At 45.4% G+C, this 19492-nt stretch overlaps 1 protein-coding gene across 1 annotated transcript in view; it reads left to right on the top strand.

The window, feature by feature from the left end:
• The window catches only part of LOC136612240 (uncharacterized), an 81560-nt gene extending 63313 nt beyond the window's left edge, over positions 1-18247 (top strand). The window contains exons 17-20 of the mRNA XM_066592453.1: positions 10799-10935; positions 11440-11558; positions 14452-14559; positions 16004-18247. Of these exons, the coding sequence (XP_066448550.1) occupies positions 10799-10935; positions 11440-11558; positions 14452-14559; positions 16004-16030 (391 nt within the window). The 3' untranslated portion in view covers positions 16031-18247. The remainder of the gene's footprint in view (positions 1-10798; positions 10936-11439; positions 11559-14451; positions 14560-16003) is intronic.
• Positions 18248-19492: the final 1245 nt, after the last annotated feature.

Raw genomic sequence — 19492 nt, 5'->3', positions numbered from 1 at the left:
ACAACTATAGTGTAGCAGAGTTATTAACTCTAGCAGAGCAGGTATTTGCCAGTCAGGAAAGACAATGGCGCAAGCCTGCAGTAAACCGTAGCTGGTTGCGTCTGATTTTTGTACGTTCTCCATGCAGCACACACGTACACGGAGACCTTAGGACTGACACAGGCAGGCCAAATACAATTTCTTTTCCTTTTTTGCAAAGGGAAGGACCCACTGCGTATATTCAATGAACAAGAAGTTTAATATCTGTGGTGTGGCCCTCAAAAAGTGTCACACAACTATAGTGTAGCAGAGTTATTAACTCTAGCAGAGCAGGTATTTGCCAGTCAGGAAAGACAATGGCGCAAGCCTGCAGTAAACCGTAGCTGGTTGCGTCTGATTTTTGTATGTTCTCCACGCAGCACACACGTACACGGAGACCTTAGGACTGACACAGGCAGGCCAAATATAATTAATTGAATTCGCTTTTTTGCAAAGGGAGGGCCCCACTGCGGATATTCAATGAACAATACGTTTAATAACTGTGGTGTGGCCCTGAAAAAGTGTCACACAACTTTAGTGTAGCAGAGTTATTAACTCTGGCAGAGCAGGTATTTGCCAGTCAGGAAAGACAATGGCGCAAGCCTGCAGTAAACCGTAGCTGGTTGCGTCTGATTTTTGTACGTTCTCCACGCAGCACACACGTACACGGAGACCTTAGGACTGACACAGGCAGGCCAAATATAATTAATTGAATTCGCTTTTTTGCAAAGGGAGGGCCCCACTGCGGATATTCAATGAACAATACGTTTAATAACTGTGGTGTGGCCCTGAAAAAGTGTCACACAACTTTAGTGTAGCAGAGTTATTAACTCTGGCAGAGCAGGTATTTGCCAGTCAGGAAAGACAATGGCGCAAGCCTGCAGTAAACCGTAGCTGGTTGCGTCTGATTTTTGTACGTTCTCCACGCAGCACACACGTACACGGAGACCTTAGGACTGACACAGGCAGGCCAAATATAATTTCTTTTCCTTTTTTGCAAAGGGAAGGACCCACTGCGTATATTCAATGAACAATAACTGTGTTGTGGCCCTGCCTACACAATTCTGTCCCTGTAGTATCAATGGAGGGTGCAATGCTCTGCACAGACGATTTTTAGAAAAAAAAAATATGCAACACTGCTAACAGCAGCCAGCACAGTACTGCACACGCTTAAATTTGGCCCTAGAAAGGACCGTTGAGGTTCTTGAAGGCTACACTCACTCCTAACACTCTCCCTGCCTATGCACCACTTCTGTCCCTAATACCGGGTGCAATGCTCTGCACTGCCGATTTTGAGAAAAAAAAAAAAAAACACTGCTAGCAGCAGCCTGCACACAGGTAGATGTGGCCCTGAGAAGGACCGTTGGGGTTCTTGAAGCCTACACTAACTCCTAACGCTCTCCCTACAGCAGCACCAGCACGATAGTACTTTCCCTCAGCTAACTCACAAGGCATGTGTGGCGAGCCGCGGGAGGGGCCGATTTTTATACTCGGGTGACATCAGATCTCCCCAGCCACTCACAGCAGGGGGGTGGTATAGGGCTTGAACGTCACAGGGGGAAGTTGTAATGCCTTCCCTGTCTTTCAATTGGCCAGAAAAGCGCGCTAACGTCTCAGAGAGGAAACTGAAAGTAACCGGAACACCGCGTGGTGCTCGTTAAGAGTAACGAGCATCCCGAACACCCTAATATTCGCACGAATATCAAGCTCGGACGAGTACGTTCGCTCATCTCTAGTGATGACCTACCCAGAGGAAAGATCATCACTTGTAAAAGTTTGAAATACCCCTTTAATTATAATACACATGGTAACCCCTAAAATTATTTACAACATGCAGTGTCCCTTTAAATACAGGATACAATGAACCATTCTCTTGAAAAAGAATGCATCGCCAGAAATATATGAATCTTACGTGTTCCCACTATCACTTTGAGAAAGATGCCATCTATTATCTTCTAAACATGCCTACGTGCCAAAAAAAAATGGTGTCCAGACTTTTAGTCTATAGGAACCTCATCAAAATGGCGTCAATGAGGCAATGACAGCTACGAGCTTAATAGGTAGGCAGCACAAACATGCAGGTAACAGCTCTGACTCCTACACTCTGCAGAGTACAACAGAGGCAGTACCTGATGCAGCACACATCATCTTGGCCAATGACGCGTCGTCACACGTCATGTAAGTCACATGACGTGATCAGACATCTTATTGAGGAGGGGCTTTTGCATGTGCGGCAGACCACACTCAATCATGGCTAATGTACGCTGCATTAGGAGGGTTAGTATATTTAAATGTTGCAGCATAACTTTTGTTATTATCCTCCTAAAGTGACAGTAACCCTATGCTGCTTTCATTACCCGGTATAATGCACATGACTATCCAAGCTTCTCTCTATTATACTTCACTTAAAAGCAGCATAACCATTAAACTGAGCTTTTACATCCTTGGACCTGGTCTCTAACACTCTGCCACTGCTATCGTCATCCAGGAGCCTTCTCTGCAGCAATTACTAGCACTTTATTGTGCCTATTCTTCAGCGCTAGTAGTGCTCTGAGTTCCCGGAACTTCCAGGGCCTCTCCGCCTTTCCCTTCTCCCTGCTGGTTCCATGGTGGGGCTTAGCACAACAGTTGGAATAGCCACTTATCAAAAAGGCTTTTTTTTTTTTTTTCAAAATTGGATCTGCAGAGCATTGCGCCCTGCAATAGGGACAGAAGTGGTGGTTAGGCAGGGAGAGTGTTAGCAGTGAGTGTAGGCTTCAAGAACCCCAACGGTCCTTTCTAGGGCCACATCTATCCGTGTGCAGTACTGTCCAGGCTGCTGTTAGCAGTGTTGCATTTTTTTTTTTTTTCTCAAAACCGGCTGTGCAGACCATTGCACCCGGCATTAATACTACAGGGATAGAATTGTGTAGGCAGGGCCAGAAGACATACATTATTCATTGAATAGATGCAGTGTGGCTTTTCCTTTGAAAAACAAGGGAAAAAATTCTATTTCGCCTGCCTCTGACAGTCCTCAGGGCTCTGGGTACGTGTGTGCTGCGTGCAGAACGTTAAAAAAAATCAGACGCAGCCAGCTACGTTTTACTGCAGGCTTGCGCAAATTTTTTTCCTGCATGGGAAATCCCTGATCTGCTGGAGCGAATAACTTTGCATCACTGCAGTTCTCTGACACATTTGCAGGGCCACAACACAGTTATTAAACTTAGTAGTATTCATTGAATACACGCAGTGTGGCTTGTCCTTTGAAAAACAAGGGAAAAAATTCTATTTTGGCTGCAGGCTTGCGCCAATTTCTTTCTTGCATGGGAAATCCCTGATCTGCTGGAGCGAATAACTTTGCATCACTGCAGTTCTCTGACACATTTGCAGGGCCACAACACAGTTATTAAACTTAGTAGTATTCATTGAATACACGCAGTGTGGCTTGTCCTTTGAAAAACAAGGGAAAAAATTCTATTTTGGCTGCAGGCTTGCGCCAATTTCTTTCCTGCATGGGAAATCCCTGATCTGCTGGAGCGAATAACTTTGCATCACTGCAGTTCTCTGACACATTTGCAGGGCCACAACACAGTTATTAAACTTAGTAGTATTCATTGAATACACGCAGTGTGGCTTGTCCTTTGAAAAACAAGGGAAAAAATTCTATTTTGGCTGCAGGCTTGCGCCAATTTCTTTCCTGCATGGGAAATCCCTGATCTGCTGGAGCGAATAACTTTGCATCACTGCAGTTCTCTGACACATTTGCAGGGCCACAACACAGTTATTAAACTTAGTAGTATTCATTGAATACACGCAGTGTGGCTTGTCCTTTGAAAAACAAGGGAAAAAATTCTATTTCGCCTGCCTCTGACAGTCCTCAGGGCTCTGGGTACGTGTGTGCTGCGTGCAGAACGTTAAAAAAAATCAGACGCAGCCAGCTACGTTTTACTGCAGGCTTGCGCAAATTTTTTTCCTGCATGGGAAATCCCTGATCTGCTGGAGCGAATAACTTTGCATCACTGCAGTTCTCTGACACATTTGCAGGGCCACAACACAGTTATTAAACTTAGTAGTATTCATTGAATACATGCAGTGTGGCTTGTCCTTTGAAAAACAAGGGAAAAAATTCTATTTTGGCTGCAGGCTTGCGCCAATTTCTTTCCTGCCTGGGAAATCACTGGTAATACAGCATGCTGAGGGGTAGGGGTAGGCCGAGAGGACGTGGATGCGGCCGAGGACGCGTAGGCCCAAGTGAGGGTGTGGGCACAGGCCGAGCTCCTGATCCAGGTGTGTCGCAGCCGACTGCTGCGCGATTAGGAGAGAGGCACGTTTCTGGCGTCCCCACATTCATCGCCCAATTAATGGGTCCACGCGGGAGACCTTTATTAGAAAATGAGCAGTGTGAGCAGGTCCTGTCGTGGATGGCAGAAAGTGCTTCGAGCAAGCTATCATCCACCCAGAGTTCTGCGCCGTCCAGTGCTGCAAATCCGAATCCTCTGTCTGCTGCTCCTCCTTCCTCCCAGCCTCCTCACTCCACTACAATGACACATGCTCAGGAGCGGGAAGACTCCCAGGAACTGTTCTCGGGCCCCTGCTCAGATTGGGCAGCAGTGGTTCCTCTCCCACCAGATGAGTTTATCGTCACTGATGCACAACCATTGGAAAGTTCCCGGGGTCCGGGGGATGAGGCTGGGGACTTCCGGCAACTGTCTCAAGACCTTTCAGTGGGTGAGGAGGACAATGACGATGAGACACAGTTGTCTTGCAGTGAGGTAGTAGTAAGGGCAGTAAGTCCGAGGGAGGAGCGCACAGAGGATTCGGAGGAAGAGCAGCAGGACGATGAGGTGACTGACCCCACCTGGTGTGCAACGCCTAATCAGAACAGGTCTTCAGAGGGGCAGGCAAGGGCAGCAGCAGGGCAGGTTGCAAGAGGCAGTGCAGTGGCCAGGGGTGGAGGCAGGGCCAGACCGAATAATCCACCAACTGTTTCCCAATGCGCACCCTCGCGCCATGCCACCTTGCAGAGGCCGAGGTGCTCTAAGGTCTGGCAGTTTTTCACAGAGACGCCTGACGACCGATGAACAGTGGTGTGCAACCTTTGTCGCGCCAAGATCAGCCGGGGAGCCACCACCAACAGCCTCACCACCACCAGCATGCGCAGACATATGATGGCCAAGCACCCCACAAGGTGGGACGAGGGCCGTTCACCGCCTCCGGTTTGCACCGCTGCCTCTCCCCCTGTGCCCCAACCTGCCACTGAGATCCAACCCAGGACTCAGGACACAGGCACTACCGTCTCATGGCCTGCACCCACACCCTCACCTCCGCTGTCCTCGGCCCCATCCACCAATGTCTCGCACCGCACAGTCCAGCCGTCGCTAGCGCAAGTGTTGGAGCGCAAGCGCAACTACGCCGCCACGCACCCGCACGCTCAATCGTTAACCGACCACATAGCCAAATTTATCAGCCTTGAGATGCTGCCGTATAGGGTTGTGGAAACGGAGGCTTTCAAAGCTATGATGGCGGCGGCGGCCCCGCGCTACTCAGTTCCCAGTCGCCACTACTTTTCCCGATGTGCCGTCCCAGCCCTGCACGACCACGTCTCCCGCAACATTGTACGTGCCCTCACCAATGCGGTTAGTGGCAAGGTCCACTTAACTACGGACACGTGGACAAGCACAGGCGGGCAGGGCCACTACATCTCCCTGACGGCACATTGGGTGAATTTAGTGGAGGCTGGGACAGAGTCAGAGCCTGGGACCGCTCACGTCCTACCCACCCCCAGAATTGCGGGCCCCAGCTCGGTGCTGGTATCTGCGGCGGTGTATGCTTCCTCCACTAAAGCACCCTCCTCCTCCTCCTCAACCTCTGTCTCGCAATCTAGATGTGTCAGCAGCAGCAGGACGTCGCCAGCAGTCGGTGTCGCGCGGCGTGGCAGCACAGCGGTGGGCAAGCGTCAGCAGGCCGTGCTGAAACTACTCAGCTTAGGAGATAGGAGGCACACGGCCCACGAACTGCTGCAGGGTCTGACAGAGCAGACCGACCGTTGGCTTGCGCCGCTGAGCCTCCAACCGGGCATGGTCATGTGTGACAACGGCCGTAACCTGGTGGCGGCTCTGCAGCTCGGCAGCCTCATGCACGTGCCATGCCTGGCCCACGTCTTTAATTTGGTGGTTCAGCGCTTTCTGAAAAGCTACCCACGCTTGTCAGACCTGCTCGTAAAGGTGCGCCGGCTCTGCGCACATTTCCGCAAGTCCCACACGGACGCTGCCACCCTGCGCACCCTGCAACATCGGTTTAATCTGCCAGTGCACCGACTGCTGTGCGACGTGCCCACGCGGTGGAACTCTACGCTCCACATGTTGGCTAGGCTCTATGAGCAGCGTAGAGCTATAGTGGAATACCAACTCCAACATGGGCGGCGCAGTGGGAGTCAGCCTCCTCAATTCTTTTCAGAAGAGTGGGCCTGGTTGGCAGACATCTGCCAGGTCCTTCGAAACTTTGAGCAGTCTACCCAGGTGGTGAGCGGCGATGCTGCAATCATTAGCGTCACCATTCCTCTGCTATGCATCTTGAGAAGTTCCCTGCAAACCATAAAGGCAGCCGCTTTGCGCTCGGAAACAGAGCCGGGGGAAGACAGTATGTCGCTGGATAGTCAGAGCACCCTCCTGTCTATATCTCAGCGCGTTCAGGAGGAGGAGGAGGAGCATGAGGAGGATGAGGAGGAGGGGGAAGAGACAGCTTGGCCCACTGCTGACGGTACCCATGCTGCTTGCCTGTCATCATTTCAGCGCGTATGGCCTGAGGAGGAGGAGGAGGATCCTGAAAGTGATCTTCCTAGTGAAGACAGCCATGTGTTGCGTACTGGTACCCTGGCACACATGGCTGACTTCATGTTAGGATGCCTTTCTCGTGACCCTCGCGTTACACGCATTCTGGCCACTACGGATTACTGGATGTACACACTGCTCGACCCACGCTATAAGGAGAACCTTCCCACTCTCATTCCCGAAGAGGAAAGGGGTTTGAGAGTGTTGCTATACCACAGGACAAGCTGGCGGACAAGCTGATGGTAAAATTCCCATCCGACAGCGCTAGTGGCAGAAGGCGCAGTTCCGAGGGCCAGGTAGCAGGGGAGGTGCGGAGATCGAGCAGCATGTACAGCCCAGGCAGTGCAACAGTCTTTAAGGGCCTGGACAGCTTTATGGCTCCCCAGCAAGACTGTGTCACCGCTCCCCAGTCACGGCTGAGTCGGCGGGAGCACTGTAAAAGGATGGTGAGGGAGTACGTAGCCGATCGCACGACCGTCCTCCGTGACGCCTCTGCCACCTACAACTACTGGGTGTCGAAGCTGGACACGTGGCCTGAACTAGCGCTGTATGCCCTGGAGGTGCTTGCTTGTCCTGCGGCTAGCGTCTTGTCGGAAAGGGTGTTTAGTGCGGCTGGGGGAATCATCACAGATAAGCGTACCCGCCTGTCAACCGACAGTGCCGACAGGCTAACACTCATCAAGATGAACAAAGCCTGGATTTCCCCAGACTTCTCTTCTCCACCAGCGGACAGCAGTGATACGTAAGCAATACGTAGGCTGCACCCGCGGATGGAAGCTACGTTCTCTCTCACCATCCAAAACGGGGACATTTCTGCTTCATCAATCTGTGTCTAATATTCCTCCTCCTCCTCCTGCTCCTCCTCCTGAAACCTCACGTAATCACGCTGAACGGGCAATTTTTCTTAGGGCCACAAGGCTCACTCATATAATTTTTCTAAAAATTTTTTATACGTTTCAATGCTCTTAGAAGTGTTGGAACTTTAACTTGAACCAATTTTTCGTTAAACTGGGCTGCCTCCAGGCCTAGTTACCACTTAAGCCACATTAACCAAAGCGATTAATGGGTTTCACCTGCCATCTTGGTTGGGTATGGCCAATTTTTACTGAGGTACATTAGTACTGTTGGTACACCAATGTTTTGGGGCCCTCACCTACAGTGTAATCATAGCAATTTGTATGTTCTTCGCCTGCACTCATGGTACAGAAGTGTGTGTGGGGTTGGCCTACACTTTAGCTACATAAATGTAACTTGGGCCTTGGCTATACTGCAGCTACTGAAATGGAACTAAGACTGCGCTCCCACTATACTGCTGCTTCGGAATTGTTCCTGGGGGCTGTGTAGGCTGCTACAATGACTTAAATGGAACTAAGACTATGCTCCTCCTATACTGCTGCTTCGGAATTGTTCCTGGGGCCTGTGTAGGCTGCTACTATTACTGAAATGGAACGAAGACTGCGCTCCCACTATACTGCTGCTTCGGAATTGTTACTGGGGCCTGTGTAGGCTGCTACTATTACTGAAATGGAACGAAGACTGCGCTCCCACTATACTGCTGCTTCGGAATTGTTACTGGGGCCTGTGTAGGCTGCTACTATTACTGAAATGGAACTAAGACTGTGCTCCCCCTATAATGCTGCTAGTGATATGTTAGTGGGGCCTGTCGCTAATGCTACGGCTGAAATGTTACTAATTCTGGGCTCTGCCTATACCGCTGCTAATGGTATGTCTCTGGGGTGTGGAAACAGAGGCTTCCCAAAGACATGATGGCGGCGAGGCCATTTCCCACCAACGCTGTTACTGTTAAGGTGCATATAACCACGGACACGTGGAGAGGACACGTAGTGCCTCCAAAACATCCCCCGCCACGGCCCACTTAATCCTGGCCACATTCCGAAAACCAACAAAATAAAACCGCGCTACTAGGTCCGCAGTCACCACCACATTACCACCAACGCGGTTACTGTTAAGGTACATATTACCAGTCTGACTGGGGCATGCAGTGTTGGCCGGAGCCCACCTGCATTCAGCACGACATTACTACCTCAGCTGTGTTGGGCAATGCAATGGGATATTTCTATGTACCGCCGGTGGCTTCCTGGCACCCACACATGCTGTGGGTCCACAGGGAATTATAAATGCATCTGTTTCCACTTGTAAAGAACCCCAGTCTGACTGGGGCATGCAGTGTGGGCCGAAGCCCACCTGCATTAAGCACGACATTACTACCTCAGCTGTGTTGGGCAATGCAATGGGATATTTTTGTGTATCGCCGGTGGGTTCCAGGGAGCCACCCATGCTGTAGGTGCACACGGAGTTTAACCTACATGTGTCCACTTGTAAAGAACCCCAGTCTGACTGGGGCATGCAGTGTGGGCCGAAGCCCACCTGCATTAAGCACGACATTACTACCTCAGCTGTGTTGGGCAATGCAATGGGATATTTCTATGTACTGCCGGTGGCTTCCTGGCACCCACCCATGCTGTGGGTCCACAGGGAATTATAAATGCATCTGTTTCCACTTGTAAAGAACCCCAGTCTGACTGGGGCATGCAGTGTGGGCCGAAGCCCACCTGCATTAAGCACGACATTACTACCTCAGCTGTGTTGGGCAATGCAATGGGATATTTTTGTGTATCGCCGGTGGGTTCCAGGGAGCCACCCATGCTGTAGGTGCACACGGAGTTTAACCTACATGTGTCCACTTGTAAAGAACCCCAGTCTGACTGGGGCATGCAGTGTGGGCCGAAGCCCACCTGCATTAAGCACGACATTACTACCTCAGCTGTGTTGGGCAATGCAATGGAATATTTTTGTGTATCGCCGGTGGGTTCCAGGGAGCCACCCATGCTGTCGGTCGACAGGGACTTCACAATAGGGAGTTGTACCTGCCTGTGTCTATGAATTAAAAAGCCCGGTCTGACTGGGGCATGCAGAGACACCTTGACAGAATGAATAGTGTGTGGCACATAGGTTCCCCATTGCTATGCCCACGTGTGCAGCTCCTGATGGCGGTGGCACAGGATTCTATTTCTCATTGCTTCTGTACAGCATTGTGGGCTATCGCCCCGCCCCTTTTAAAGAGGGTCGCTGCCTAGCCGTGCCAACCCTCTGCAGTGTGTGCCTGCGGTTCCTCGTCATGGCAGACGCACTTCTAAATAGACATGAGGGTGGTGTGGCATGAGGGCAGCTGAAGGCTGCGCAGGGACACTTTGGTGTGCGCTGTGGGGGGGAGGGGGGGCGGTTGGGCAGCATGTAACCCAGGAGAAGTGGCAGTGGAGTGTCATGCAGGCAGTGATTGTGCTTTGTTGGAGGTAGTGTGGTGCTTAGCAAAGGTATGCCATGCTAATGAGGGCTTTTCAGAAGTAAAAGTTTTTGGGAGGGGGGGGCCCCACTCTTGCCGCTATTGTGGCTTAATAGTGGGACCTGTGAACTTGAGATGCAGCCCAACATGTAGCCCCTCGCCTGCCCTATCCGTTGCTGTGTCGTTGCCTTCACTTTCTTGAATTGCCCAGATTTTCACACAAGGAAACCTTAGCGAGCATCAGCGAAATACAAAAATGCTCGGGTCGCCCATTGACTTCAATGGGGTTCGTTACTCGAAACGAACCCTCGAGCATCGCGAAAAGTTCGTCCCGAGTAACGAGCACCCGAGCATTTTGGTGCTCGCTCATCTCTAGTTGAAAATCACCCAAAAATCATTGGAGTCTTTGGGCCAAAATAGGCCGTGTCCTTAAGGAGCTATTCAATTAGGTTACACCAGAATGGCTATATTTGGACCCCTACCCTTCCTCCTGGTTCATCTGCCTTGACATGTACTGTGCACAATGATTAAAGGCAAAAACGATACAGCTTTCTACAGCTTTTCCACTGCCCCCTCATGAGGCCATAGACTACATTTGAAAAAATATATATATTGTGTCTTGTTAAGCCTTGCATTTTTATCATGACTCCCTTCTTCTCTTTTACAGAGAGGGATCAGTGATTGGTGTAGTAGAAACAACTTTTCCTTCGAAAACTACATCATATCCTGAAGTTACTCAGATGATACTGAACAACAAAAATGTGCTTAACAGATTGAATCTCGATTTAGATCCTGAGTCTCTGAGTGAGTGACAGACACATTTATGGATGTCTTAAGGTTTTAGCATTGCTGATTTTAACATTAATATAGTAACCTAGTTGATAAGGCTGAAAGAAGATACAAGTCCAACCTATAATACAACTGTGTTGCAAGTGTGCAAGATGTTCATATTTTAGATTCGTCCTTCTACCTAGGGTTTTGTTGAGTTTTTTTATCACTTTTGACAGTAGGAATATAAAAATACTCTGTGTGCAGCACTATTCTTTCCTTCAAAGTATGAAATCTTCAACTGAACCCTCATGAAGTCCTTATAACATGCCGTTTTATGGTTTAGGTCATAAACAGAAGCTATAGTGTGGATTGTAACAGACTCTACACTATGAGTGGCATGAGCCCATGTGTTCTTGGGTGTAACTGGTATCACCAAGCACTCAGACATCTCTTCTATGTGCTGTCCAATGTGCTGAACACCACACATTGACATGTGCAGATGAATTGATCCTTGTCAAATAACTTTTATTATTTCAGGTACAAGTCCTCCAGCACCAAGCTTTCCACCTCCTGAAAGGACCTTCCCAGGGTATGCTGTTGCAATTATTGTCATGTGTATCCTGCTGATATTGGCTATACCTGTTGTCATACTCCTGGTGAGTTTCCTCATGTAATGTATTAGAGATGCCTTTTGTGTCTCATAAGTAATATATGTATAGTAATCTTTTGTATATTGAACTGCATTCATCTCACATAGCCTCTTTCACACTAGCATTTTGCCTCTATTAAGCATTTCCATCTCTTTTCCGTTTTTTCCTGATTGATTTCAATGAGTTTTTAAAAAAAACTGAATGCTTCCGTTCTGCTTCATTTACGCATTCTGTTGCACTCAGTAAAAAAACTGAAACAAACGGAAAGTATTCACTTTTCTTGAAAACCAGTTGAAATCAAGGAGGGAAAAAAACAGAAACATGTATTTCAGTTTTAATTCCATTTTTCTACTCCAAAAACAAAACAGAGAAACAGAAAGGCTTATAGGAGGCAAAACACTAATGTAAAAAGGGCCATATTTGGAAAAATGTAGAGAAATGCAAAATATTTACATGATCACTCCAAGGCTGTATTCACAAGGCCGGAATTTGCTCTGAAGTACCTGTCATTGACATTCCGCAGCAAATCTGCTGCATAAAATCCACTTCACAATTCACACCATTTGGTGCGGATTTTGATGCAGAACTTGATGCAGAATTCACCACAGGAAATGGTTTTGGTGTGGGCCAAAGATAAGTGGTAATTCTGTGGGTGAAAGTGAGCAGAAAATGAATATTGGAAGGTGCTGCCATGCCAGAACTACACCACACCAAGAAGATGAAAAAGAAAAAAAATATTTTGGGTGTGCATCATAACCTTCTAAATATGGAGAGAAACACTGTCAGAAATATAAACCTGACCACTCTTTTAATAATAGTACTAGCACAATAGATGTAAGGCATGGTCTGCTGACTTCAGGAAAGCCCATTGCCAGCTCTGCAACTCTCCTTGAGCTGAGATGTCCTGCCGTAGCCGCTATAAGGAAGATTTTGACTGCTGGTGATCTCAAGGAGTGTTGTAGGGCTGACAGCAAGCTTTCTTGGACTTGGAATCAGCAGACAATGGTCTCACAGTATGTATACCTCCAGCATTAATGAAGAAGAGGCTTGTGACTGTAAAACACGTCTATTGTGCTGGTACTATTAATGAAAGCGAAGGTCATGTGGTATATCTCTTTCATTGCCTGTGACTTTATTGCAGTGAGCTGGCTGTTCGACCCATTTCAATAACTAAGGCAGCTGATGCAGATGCAGAAAAAGCAACTCGCTTAGTTATTGAAATCAGCCAAGCAGCCATCCCCCTGTGATGATGGTTCGGTGTTGGAACCGGGATGGAATTGGAAATCAAATATTCAGTGTAAAGATAAACCTCTGACACCATTGAGGAGCTATAATGGAGCAGTAGGCAATAAAAGGACTTACCTAGTGTAACTGGAATGTCCTGAATGGACAAACCGTCACAATGTAAGTCCCTAAAAGCCTTGAACAATCTAAACAAATAGGATCCATCACCCTGTCCACCCAGTGACACCCAAAGTGGACCACGTTTTAGTCCACCCCAAGTCCAATCAGTCTTGGTCACAACATGGTATAGTGACATAAAAAAAGAAATATGTCCCAACACTCCAGTTGCTTGAGAAAGGTGGCTATGCCAATCATGGTCCCCCACTCTATTGATTACAATAAAGTCTTGGCTGCATTCTCCATTGGAGTCCATTGTATGTACTAAAGGCTAAGTAAAGGCCCATTTAGACACAATGATTATTGCTAAAAATTCGCTCAAAAGTCGTCTTTTGAGCGATAATCGTTGTGTGTAACTGCAGTTTTCGGTATCCCGTCGCTCATCGTTGTCTTTCAGCATGCTGAAAGACAACGATGAGTCTTATCAGGGATTCATAGCAAGGGACACCCCGCTTGTCTTCTGCATCCTCCGCTGGCAGCGCCAGGTGATCGCTCATCTTGAGCGACCATCTTGCGCTGTAAATGACACAACGATAATCACTTAGAAGTCGCTTGAGCGACATCTTTTGAGCGATTATCGTTGCATCTAAACCAGCCTCAGGTGGTATTTGACAAGTTTTTTGGGACCAGGGTACATGGTGTTTTTATACACTACCCCTCATTGAAGTAAGTGGATATTATCTTTCTCTTACACTTACTCACTTGTTTCTTTCCCGCCTGAGTGCTGGGCCAGATGGGTTTTTTTCTTTTATGCCACCAGGATGGTATTGGAGATTCTGAGACCCCTGGGTTGGGTTTTTACCTTCCATGAACAACCCTATTCAATTACGCAAATGCATATCATGTTTTCTATTCTACAAATAATTGAAGCTTGTCACTTTATTAAAAAGAACTCCTCATCGTCACAGTCATGAACATTACTGCAATAGGAATCTTGAATAGATACTAGAGATGAGCGAACGTACTCGGATAAGCACTACTTGTCCGAGTAATGTGCTTTATCCGAGTACCTCCCCGCTCGTCCTGAAAGATTCGGGGCGCTCCGCTGCTGACAGGTGAGTCGCAGCGGGGAGCGGGGCAGAGCGGGCGGGAGAGAAGGAGAGAAAGATCTCCCCTCCGTTCCTCCCCGCTCTCCCTGCAGCTCCCCGCTCCGCAGCGCGTCCCGAATCTTTCAGGACGAGCGGAGAGGTACTCGGATAAAGCACAATTCTCGGACGAGTAGTGCTTATCCGAGTACGTTCGCTCATCTCTATTAGATACCCTTCGGGCTAGTTAAGGACTATTGCAGTATGTACAGTGTTTCTTGGCACACATTTCTGTATAATAATTAGTAATGTTTAGAGAACAAAACACTAAATCTTAGCTTGGATTTGCCTTCTTAAAAATACGTTGTCCAAGAAAAAAAGTCTATAGCTGTTTTATGGCAACAAATATGAATGCTTTCAGACTGCAAACTCAGTTGTTGGTCAAAATGTTAACTGTTCCTTCTTATTATTAGGCTTTAAAAACAGATTTGTGCCAGAAACTTTCCAATGCTTGCTCTCTTAAGCCTCCATATGAGCATTACCATGGAGTTAATATTGGATCTGCCTTCACTAATTACAGGGTAAGAACATGTTTCCTTCTAGTTCCAAGTCTTCTTCCAGGGTTCAGGTTTTTAAAGAGGTTGTCCCGCAAAATATTGTTTCTAGTTACATCCGGCGCATAATTAAAAGCAGTTTTGTATTTACACGTATTAAAAAGGTTTCTATATGCAGATATTCCAGGACTAATGTTAGAACAGCGACACCTTCTGTTTCTATTCTGTGCCCACCTCAGTAATTTTTCCAAGATGGTCACACCTAAAGAGTCTTGCTTCTCTCTCTTCTCCACTGGGTAAGTGGAGGGATCCCTGGTGAAGTGAGCGTCTACTTCTGAAGTTGCTGCGTCTTCTCTGATATCAGAACAGATGCTGAGCAAGCAATAAGAGCGTTAGACAGTGTTACTGCAGAGAAACAAGACTGAGTAGGTGTGACCACCTAGGAACAATTACTGAGGTGCACACAATAAAGCAGCAGGTGGAGCTATTCTAAAATTGGTCCTGGAATATCTGGGGATAGAAACATTTTCTGATAAGTGTAAAAAAATATATATACTTATAGGCTGGATATGAACAATATTAAAAGCTTCAAACAATATTTTTGTGGGACAAGCCCTTTAATTATAAACCTTTTGATTAGGTTTTCCAAAACATCAGAATTGGAGAAAAATAAATGTTATGATACACAAGGGTCATAGTTTTGTAAATTGTACATTAAAGTCAAAATAAAGCATTTTTTATGTGTAAAGCCAACATATTCCACATTATTTTTTAGCCACACGTGTTTAGCCACCAGATACAGATTAATGCATGGCTACACAGTGCATACAAGGTTATAAAGCTACATACAAAGATATATAAGAGGCTTAACTGAATGGATATATGCCTTTTTTCAGCCTCCCATAATATGTTACCCTAATATAAATTCTAGGAAGTTCCATTTAGAGAATATGTATCTTAACACTGTAGAGAGTAGAAATTAGTGGATTGCAACTCCAATTTATTTTTTTATGAACTGACTTCTGCAAACAATAAACTTACAATAGAATCCAGTAAATTGCACTGGCTACAATTAATGGCCTTTGAACATAGCATAAATTAAACTCACCATGCCCTCATGATTTAGGTAGGATTATCTGACAATTCAGTGTGTATGGGGTCACCCTGATTTCCCCTAACATCTGCTTTGAGGGTAAACAAGGTTCGAGCATGTTGGATTTCAGTTCACCTCCAAGGGGAGATAAGTGCTATAAGAGGTTCCAGCCAATACAAAAATGCATGTTTACAAGGAGATCAGGGAAGATGGCTGACCACCATGCTATGTGTATGGCCAACGAACTAGATATTGCAGACTCTCCCATCACAGTATTGTTTACCGTCAATTTTAGATGAGGTACAAAATGAAATATAAAACATTTTGTTCAATCCACACTTATATAAATGTTCATTCTTTTTTCTCTCCATTTTCTAGACTCACTCCTATGATTTACCAAATTAATCTTCTCAAATTTGACGAACCTTAGGATGTACAATGATTTGTCAACACATTTGGATTATGTACAACATCCATCCAGCTTCATAAATCATTGGAGTACACAAGAATGATTCTTCTCACTAAAAATGTTTTCATGGAAGAATTTAAAAAAAAGACTTATTTGCCTTAACGATGCTATTTGTTACAATATCCAACTTGTGTCCAAAGTAGGACATTTTCTGCATCAACAAAAAGAATGTGTGTTTTTGTGATCATTTTTTCATTCACTTGTGTTTTTGGCATATTAAGGGACACAACACTACCAATTACAAATATTTCTTCCATGATTAAGTTCAGTGACTCCCAACTTTTTTAACGAGGTGGAATCCCTTGTATGTTTTCACTCATATGCAACCCTTACTTCTTGTCATAATTCAAAGAAGGTTGGTGTAGAGGAGGATAAAGCATTTTAGAATTTTATATTTTGGCTGTGGTTTGTTGGCTGTTTTAGCAATTCTCAGGGCGAGCATCTTTGAGTTAGTAGGATTTGCATTCATACTTCAAAAGTAATAGTCCTGTTGCTGCTTGACTCCTGGAAGCCCCTGGTCAGGCTCCAGGAAATCCTCATAAGGAGTTGCTGCTTTAGAAAATACTGTTACCTTTGGAGTATAGCTATAATAGTCATACTGAGCCAAAAGGACTTCTTGCCTTGACTTTGCTTTCCACAGACGTCTCACTTCTCATATGTAGTGAATGGTTCATTTCCTATTCTTAGACCACCTTGTAGTATCAATACCACCAGTATAATAGGTCCCTCATCCCAATCAGTAGCAAGGAGATCTTGGAACATGCTGGAAGACATATTTCTGAATTTGTATGTGTTTCAATCATCAGAAGTATTTGATAGTATGTCATGCACTTTGTAATTATTGCATTTAGCAAAAACATTGTATGGCAAACTTACAATTGCAAGCTTGCTCCACCATGTTTTCTCACCCTATATGACGACCGAATGAAAGGTCAGATAGGTCAAAGTTGAGGAAATATGAGGAGGTCTTAAGAAATTATTTCTATTAAGCTAAATGTCTATTTATTATATACAGTATTTTTCTTTTTGTTATCAATTCACTATTTAAAAACAAAGTAGACCACCAACTGGGGCAATATAGATTGCAATGAATTACAGAAAACAAAACAGCACAAAAAAGAATGGATGGAATATTGACGTTCCCAGCTGACAAGGCTTTTGTGCAAGTAAAAGAGGCTAAGGACTCATTCACATGGCTATATTAAGAATCTGTACAGCTTCGGAGTCTTTGAGACCCTAGTGTACCTCTGTATGCCTCACATCAGGCAGAGGTTGCTTCTGTCAGAATCCATTTGAATCAGACTTCTGTAGATATTCTCCCCTAGCAGCAAAATTAGTCAAACATAGAACAGCACTTGGCATCCCAAGAGCCATAGTGACTCCGTGCTGTCTACTGTACATGAGTTCTGCTGTGGAATAAGAAAGGCCAGAAAAAGGAAAACTGGGATTTTCATGCATTAGGATACTTCACTGCAAAATAGGATGTTTTCGCAAAGACATTGGTAGTTAAAGGGAACGAGAGAAAGGGAGCGGAGAACATCAAAATGAAAGGAGTCAAGGAAAAAATAGAACTTTTTAATTTAAATCGGTGTTCAATTCTGACTTTAAAAGAATAAATGTAAGAATATTCTTCTGCAGAAAGAAACTGTAGCATTTCCAGATATTGCAAGTCCCTGAGTCGTGGCTTCCACATGGCTATCCGGGCAATGACTGACACACTAAACTTCAGGCATGCTCTAAAAACGCACCTCTACAGGGAGGCATACCATATCCCCTAAACCAAACCCCTCAGTACTCCATCTGACAACATGCTCCCTGTCCTACCGGCTGCAATTCCTGCTAGTCGTAATCAACCATCACTTGCAGTCATACCCATTCAGCCACTATACGGCCTAATTTGACTATTGTCTATGTGTATAGCACCCCTCATTCTCTATCTCGCCATACCGTGCACATCTCCAGCCCCTTTACCTTCTGTATCACCCCACTATTTGTAGTATGTAAGCTCGGTGGAGCAGGACCCCTCACCCCTACTGTTTCCATCACTTGATTACTTCATGTAACCGTGGTTTTGTTTTTATTTCCCCTGTCTTGTAAGCACTGCGGAATATGTTGGCCCTATATAAATAAAGATTATTATTATTTGTAACAGATTTTCATAGTTTTGAATGCATCACTATTAATCCTGTCAAATCTAATGACATTTTTGAAGGAGACTCTAATGCAACTGTAAACATAGTCTTGCATGTATTACCATGAATACATATCAACCAGATATATATATATTATATATATATATAGATAGATAGATAGATAGATAGATAGATAGATAGATAGATAGATATACACACACATACATACACACACACACACATACACACAACAATGTAATTTTTCTTTAATAAAGAATGCATTTTGGAGTATTTCATTATACCTTAAATGTACAGTGGTGTGCAAAGGTTTTAGGCAGGTGTGAGAAAATGATGCAAAGTACGAATGCTTTCAAAAATAGAAGTGTTAATAGTTTATTTTTGTCAATTAATAAAATGCAAAGTGAATGAACAAGAGAGAAATCTAAATCAATTCATTATTTGGTGTGACCACCCTTAGTCCTTAAATTAAATCTTCCTCCTGCTGTTTGGTTCCTTTGATGTTTTAAAGTACAGGAGTAGATAAGACTACTGAGGTGAATTCAACATACACACAGCCATATGGTGGGCCAAGCAAAAAATGATTTCATTAAAGGCATTTTCAGGGGTTAGAAAAATATAGCTGCTTTCTTCCAGACAGTGTGACCCTTGTCCATGGGTTGTATCTGGAATTGCAACGCAGTTCCCATTTACTTCAATAGAACTGGGCTGCAATACCACATACAACCCTATTAAAAAGGATGGTGCTGTGTTTGGAGGAAAGCAGCCACATTTTTATAACTCTGGACAACCCCTTTAAGGTACAGTCACAATAGATGGGACACTGTGGGGGCACAACGTTATCAATTATCACTTTGCGGAGTCACAAAGGAGGGACACTAGTACTATATATGGAGCACTGGGGGTCCATTGGGGTGGCAGAATGATGAGTTTCACTGTACAGACAAGTTATGGCTGAAAGACATCATCATGGGCATAGATAAAAAAAAGGAAAGTGGGTAACTACAATTAGAGACATCACCTGAGTCACTGAAAGTAACTGCACTGTGATTCCTTTTCATGGTGTAGAACTAGTCTCTGACCATTATTTGGTGAGTGCATTATTTCAGAGGTATAGTAATGATAGTGAAGTCGACTAGCCTTTAATCTATGAGTGGTTCTCCATAATCTTTACTCTACTTTCTGGTTGAACTCTTGTTTGGCTGGAATTAAATAGCATTTATAGTAAAGAATGGAGTTTTATTCTTG

Source organism: Eleutherodactylus coqui, chromosome 2 (assembly GCF_035609145.1).
Source record: "Eleutherodactylus coqui strain aEleCoq1 chromosome 2, aEleCoq1.hap1, whole genome shotgun sequence".
Lineage (NCBI taxonomy): Eukaryota > Metazoa > Chordata > Amphibia > Anura > Eleutherodactylidae > Eleutherodactylus > Eleutherodactylus coqui.
This window is presented reverse-complemented; position numbering and strand designations above follow the sequence as displayed.